This window comes from Carlito syrichta, unplaced genomic scaffold (assembly GCF_000164805.1).
Source record: "Carlito syrichta isolate Samal-C Ts95f unplaced genomic scaffold, Tarsius_syrichta-2.0.1 Scaffold305755, whole genome shotgun sequence".
NCBI lineage: Eukaryota > Metazoa > Chordata > Mammalia > Primates > Tarsiidae > Carlito > Carlito syrichta.
The window spans coordinates 1,047,270-1,053,285 of record NW_007249851.1 but is presented as its reverse complement, the minus strand read 5'-3'; the positions used below and the strand labels follow the sequence as shown (position 1 = coordinate 1,053,285).

Here is a 6,016-nt window from a genome sequence, read left to right as displayed (position 1 = left end):
GGGGAGGTGGCGGGCGGGGGCTGCCGGGGCGTGGGCGAGGGACGGCCTCACAGTCAGGGCGGGCAGAGGCGGAGGCTGAGGCCTTGGAGTGGAGACTAGGTGAGGGGCCGACGGCAAGGTCGGTCCAGAACAGCCCGGACACCGGCGTGCGGCGAGGGTGAGACCCCCAGCGCAGTCCCTTTCCCCTCCCCGAAACTCCCAGAAGCCAGATTAGGAACCACATTGTGTTCCCGCAGAGGAGTCCTGCCAAGTCCTAGAACTTTGGGGATCTGCCGAGAGATCATGCACTTGGGACCGGGTACTCCCCCTTCTTCCTCCCACTGTCCCGGGAAACCTCATCCCACCACCTCCCAGGGCCCTGGGGCCTTTCGGATTCTGCTCTTCAGGGCAGGGGTGGGTTGGGGAGGTCGAGCTCTTGACCCTGCTTGCACCTATGTGGAGGTAGGAGAGGGGATTCAACATTCTCCCTTATCCGAGGAGGAGGGGGAGGGGAATTATGGAAGGATTCCAACTTATTAGTGTGGTGGGTTTCCGTTCTAGGTGGAGGTGGAACTTGGCCGTCCTGGGGCCGGGGGAGATAGAAGGGTAAGGAGTGAAGGCTGATTTCTGATCGTTGTTTTCGTGTGGGACAATTCCGTGCAAACCTGAGCTAACCTGGAAGAGAATGCAAGTCCCCTTCTGGGACCCCAGAGGCCCTCTCCTTTCTTACTGCCAGGGACAGAGACAGTACTGTTAAGGGAAGTGGCTCCTCCTGGCCCTGGGTGTGAACTGCCCATCCTGGCCACCTTCCACAGGAAACCTGAGGGACAGAGGAGGAAGGAAGCAGGTGGGTGTGGAGCCAGGAAGGAGGGAAGGGTGGCACAGGACATATGAAGGGGGGCGGGGAGTGAGGAGGGTTCAGGGCTGGGAGACAATATAATGTGTGGTTCAAAACTTGGCCCCAACCCCAAAGCTGGGTCTTCTGGTGCCCAGGGTCTTGATAGTGGCCTTCCTATGCCCAGCTACTGGCAGAATCCCTCCCAGCCCTAAGGCCACCTCTTCCTACAGCTTCCTTTAGCCTTCTAGTGTGATCAAGGGCAAGTTAATGAACCTCAGTTTGTTTCAGCTGTCAAATGGGATAATAGAAACTACCTCACCCATTGGGAGGCCAAAGTGAGCGGATTGCCTGAGCCCGTGGGTTTGAGACCAGCCCGGGCAACTTGGCAAGCCCTCGTCTCTACAATAAAATTATAACTTAGCTGGGCGTGGGAGTGCGCACTTGTAGTTCCGGCTGCTTGGAAGGCTGAGGCAGAAGGATCACCGGAGCCCAGTCGGTCGACTCTGGGGTGGTCGTGAGTGTGCCACTGCACTCCAGCCTGGGCAACGGAGTGAGATGCCAACCCAAAAAACAACAACAAAAAAGAAACTACCTCATAGGATTATTGTGAGGATGGACTATATTATATACCATTCTAGAATAGTTTAGAGTAAACATTGTAGAACAGTTTGCTCCAGTTATTTTTTTCCCTCAGGGTGTGTTTATCTGCCCAGCACTCTGGTCCCATTCTACCTGGTTTCATCTCTGCCTTACCCACTAGACTATGAGCTCCTTGAGAGCAGGACCCATCTCTTCTCTACATCAGCAGTCACTCTTTATCCCCAAGATACTGCAGTCATTGCAGGACTCGCTGAGAGGAAGGCTGAAGAGATGCAGTTAGATTATTCAATAAAATGGTGCTATAGATAGAAGTGTAAGATTTTCTTCTGTCCTTGAGGAATTTATAGACTAGATGAGGAGTTTAGAGAGATGCAGACAGCAAAGAGAGAAAAATTAGATGCTAAATCTTGGGGCCCCAAATGTGCTTACTTCCAGTGGTCCTTTAACAGGTCCAGCTGGAAAAACTGGGTCCTTATAGGGGGTTGTGAGGCAGCAAAACTCACTGGGGCCTTGGGGGCATGATAAGGACTGGGGGGAGTTAAGGCTGGTGAGGTGAGGTGGAAGGGCTGGCCTGCCCAAGGACCCACCAGAAAGACAAGTGCCTTCTCCATTCACGTCATCTTATCTCCATCCCAATCTGGGGAGACCCCAGAGTTTGAATTCAGAAATACTAGAGCCAAAAGGCATGGCCTCAAGACCTGCCTCTGCCACTTACTGGCTTTAACCTTGGGCATAACATTAATGCTCACTGATCCTCAGTTTGGCCATCTGTAAAATGGGGACAGTGCCACGTAAGTCACCTGGGTGTTGGGAGGATTGGGTGAGATGAGGTAAATCACTTAGCACTGCCCAGAACATTGTAAGAGCCCCATAAATGGAGGTGTCCTTATTGTTTAGGGGGTAGACTTTGCCACTAATGACCATGCTGAACTCTGGCTGGTGCCACGGAGAGGACAGCCCCATCCCCAGAGAGCCAGGCTTACCAGCCAACTCAGATGGTGACTCGAGCCACCTGCCAGGAGAGGACCCTGAGGATACCGCTGCTCAGGTAGTAAGAGTCCTGTCCTTCCTCTGAGACCAACATGCCCTCTGTCCTTTGGATCTCTTTCCTTTCCACTAGCCGGTGAGTTTGCCTCAGTGCCTACCTCTTGTGACCCTTGTACCCCCTTAAGACAGGGGTCCCCAGCCCCCCTTCCCCTAGTCACAGACCTACCAGCTACCAGACCATGGCCTCTTAGGAACCGGGCCACACAGCAGGAGGTGAGTGGCAGGCAAGCAGAGCTCCACCTTCTTTCAGATCAGCAGTGGCATTAGGTTCTCAAAGGAAAGGGAACTCCACTGTGAACTGCACATGTGAGGGATCTAGGTTCCAGGGTCCTTATGAGAATCTAATGCCTGATGATCTGAGATGGAGCTGAGGCCGTGATGCTCGCACTGGGGAGTGGCTGCAGATACAGATTAACATTAGCAGTGAAGTTTGACTACATGTTCCCCCGCCCCCACCCCTCACGTCCATGGAAAAATCGTCTTCCATGGAGCCTGTCCCTGATGCCAAAAAGATTGGAGACTGCTGCCTTAGGACATGAGGTTTTGACTTTAAACTCACTCTCATGAATATTCATGACCTCTCCTGGGGAAGGGTCTATGTTGTCAAAGCAGATCCTAGGGGCCTTGGCCCCATGAATGAAGGGGGTGCTTTCAAGTCTAAGAAGGGAAGCTGTTTTGGGGTGTGGGGCCTCCCCACCCTCCCTCAAGGAAAGACCACAGATGCAGGAGTGGATCAGCTGCACTGGGCTCAGTGTGGATCTGGAAGGAGGAACCTCCAGATGGAGGGGCATGCTCAGAAATTGCTCTAAATGGGAAGAAAGGTGTCAGTGAGGAGGGGGAGACCAGGGAACAGAAAGGAGGAACCTAACTCCACTCCTTCCCTTCTGCCTTGTCTCCTCAGGGTCCTGCTGCTCCAAGCTTGGGTCCCCCTTGCGAGGACATCAGTCAAGCCCCCAACGGGCCTGGGTTGCCTACTCTTCTGCAGCAGCTCCCTCCACAGGACAGTGATGTGGGTCTCCCTTCCCCCATCTTCCCTCTCACTTGCTTCCCTCCCCCACCCCTTTACTTGGTGGACAGAAGCTTGGTCCAGAAGTCAGGGAAATGGATTTAAGGTCCAGCTATGCCACAGGTTGGGGGAAGGCACCCCCGACCTGAGTTTTACCTAATGGGTGCAATAACATCAGCTTTATCCACCACAATGCTTAGTTCAAGAGGAGGTGGGAAAATGGACATGAACGACTTTGGGAACTGACTGTGGAATGTACAAATGTAGAGTATGATTGTTAAGAATTTATTGAGGACCTACATGTGCCTAAAGGCTTACAATTCACCTGGGGAACAAGCCAGGAGTATATGAACTAGAGAAGACACAACAATGGGAAGTGCTGCTGAGCTCTAGCTGAGAGCAAGGACCTAATATGTGGTGACGGGGCTAAGAAATAAGGGACTCTCAGGCCCTAAGTGATGACCACTTCTGGGGGGTGGGGTGAGACTGAGGTAGACTTTCTTCCATTCTTTTTTTTTTTTGAATTGGAGTTTCACTCTGTCACCCAGGCTGGAATGCAGTGGCCGCTGGCAGCCACCGCAGCCTCGACCTGCTGGGCTCCGGCGATCCTTCCGCCTCAGCCTTCCCAGTAGCCGGAATTACAGGTGCGCGATACCATGCCCGGCTGATTTTTTTGTTTGTTTAATTATAGAGATGAAGTCTCGCCAAGTTGCCCAGGCGGGTCTCGAATCCGCGGGCTCAGGCAATCCACTCACCTCAGCCTCCCAAAGCGTGGGATCACAGGCTGAGCCACCGAGCCCGGCCTCTTCCATTCTTTCCCTCTACTTCTCAGCACCCTTCTATGCTTTATCTCCTGCACCTCCCTGAATTCCTACAGCTTTCTCTGGCCCAGCAGCCAAGCCTTCTTTCTTTGCTCAAACCTCAGTCTTTCCTGCTGGGCCTCTCCCAGTCATTGTGGAGGCCTGTTTCTGTAGGAGCGCTACTGCCTGGCCCTTGGGGAGGAGGAGCTGGCCGAGCTGCGGCTCTTCTGTGCCCAGCGGAAGCAGGAGGCCCTGGGGCAGGGGGTGACCCGCCTGGTACCTCCCAAACTTGAAGGATACACCTGTGAGAAGGTACGTAGTTCCCTTCCCCCCCCCAAATTCCCCCTCTTCCTCCAGTCTTTGCCGCTCACTTCTGCAGAAGAGGAGCACTTTTGGGACTCTGGTTGGGACACAGGGTTTGGGGACTGGTAATTTTGCAAACGCTAGGAAAAAGGGAAACTAAGTCTGGAAGCTTCTGGTGTACCCTGCAGTGGGTGTGGGCTTGCTTGGGTAAGGGGAGAACAGGTTGGGGTTGGAATGGAAGAGCCTGGAGGGAAGTTGGGAGTGTGGTGCCGACTCTAACCGGCCCAGCGCCCCCGCCCGGCAGTGCAGGGAGCGGCTGAAGCCAGGGGAATACGGAGTGTTCGCAGCCAGGGCAGGGGAGCGGCGCTGCTGGCACCAGCCTTGCTTTGCCTGCCAGGCCTGTGGCCAGGCCCTGATAAACCTCATCTACTTCTACCACGATGGGCGTCTCTACTGCGGCCGTCATCACGCCGAGTTGCTGCGGCCGCGCTGCCCGGCTTGTGACCAGGTACAGCCCTAAGGGGAGAGGCTGCGGGGGGTGGGGGGCTGCCCACGGTCCAGAGTGGCAGGATGTGAGGGGACACCATCCTGGGCCCCAGCCTCTCCCAGTAGCGGGGAGTGGGGGAGAACTGGGACTGCCCTGTGCCCGTGTTCTGACTTGAGCTCTGGGCATGTGGGACCCGCTGCCTTTCTCTGTGCCCAGCCCCACCAGAAGCCGTCTCAGACTTGGAGAATTTCTCTACAGCGGGGACTCTTGGACAGATGTTCATCTCGGTATATGCCAAGAGCCCAGTGCTGTGCTTGTTCATGCTAGAAATTCCCTTAATGTCAGCAAAAGAGGCAGCGCAGAGCCCTGGGTTGGGAGTCCAGGCGGCCCAGGTTGTGCTTCCGGCTGTGCCACCTGCTACTAGGGGATCCTGGCTAAGCCAATCAGCCCTCCCTGCGTCCAAGAGTGGCTGGGTAGATCAAATGGGAATGTCTGTAGACGTGGTTTAGCGTTAACTGGGTATAAGGCATGATTATTAGATGGATGCATGAATGAATGGATGGATGGATGAACGAACCGTTCCCCTCTCCTCTCCCAGCTGATCTTCTCCCGGCGCTGCACCGAGGCGGAGGGACGGCACTGGCATGAGAACCACTTCTGTTGCCAGGACTGCGCTGGGCCCCTGGGCGGGGGACGCTACGCCCTGCCGGGGGGCAGCCCCTGCTGCCCCAGCTGCTTCGAGAGCCGTTACTCGGATGCAGGCTCGAGCTCGGCCGGGGCACTGGAAGGGCGGACGTCCCTTGGCAAGGGAGAAGGTGCAGCTCAAAGCCGGCGGGGGCGGTGGCTTGGGCGGGGCTCAGGAGGGGGTTCTGCCGGGTTGGGACCCTCGCCCCGGTGTCACGCTGTCCCGTCCCTCCAGCAACGCCCCGTCCCCCCACCGCACCCCCCGACCCGAG

The 6,016-nt window shown here is 55.8% G+C and overlaps 1 protein-coding gene across 1 annotated transcript in view; it reads left to right on the top strand.

Annotated features, from left to right (window-relative positions):
- Window positions 1-765: 765 nt before the first annotated feature.
- PRICKLE4 (prickle planar cell polarity protein 4) overlaps window positions 766-6,016 on the top strand; it is a 5,870-nt gene continuing 619 nt past the window's right edge. Inside the window, exons 1-6 of the mRNA XM_008062585.1 lie at window positions 766-826; window positions 2,322-2,465; window positions 3,366-3,473; window positions 4,445-4,582; window positions 4,878-5,081; window positions 5,659-5,863. Of these exons, the coding sequence (XP_008060776.1) occupies window positions 2,334-2,465; window positions 3,366-3,473; window positions 4,445-4,582; window positions 4,878-5,081; window positions 5,659-5,863 (787 nt within the window). The 5' untranslated portion in view covers window positions 766-826; window positions 2,322-2,333. The remainder of the gene's footprint in view (window positions 827-2,321; window positions 2,466-3,365; window positions 3,474-4,444; window positions 4,583-4,877; window positions 5,082-5,658; window positions 5,864-6,016) is intronic.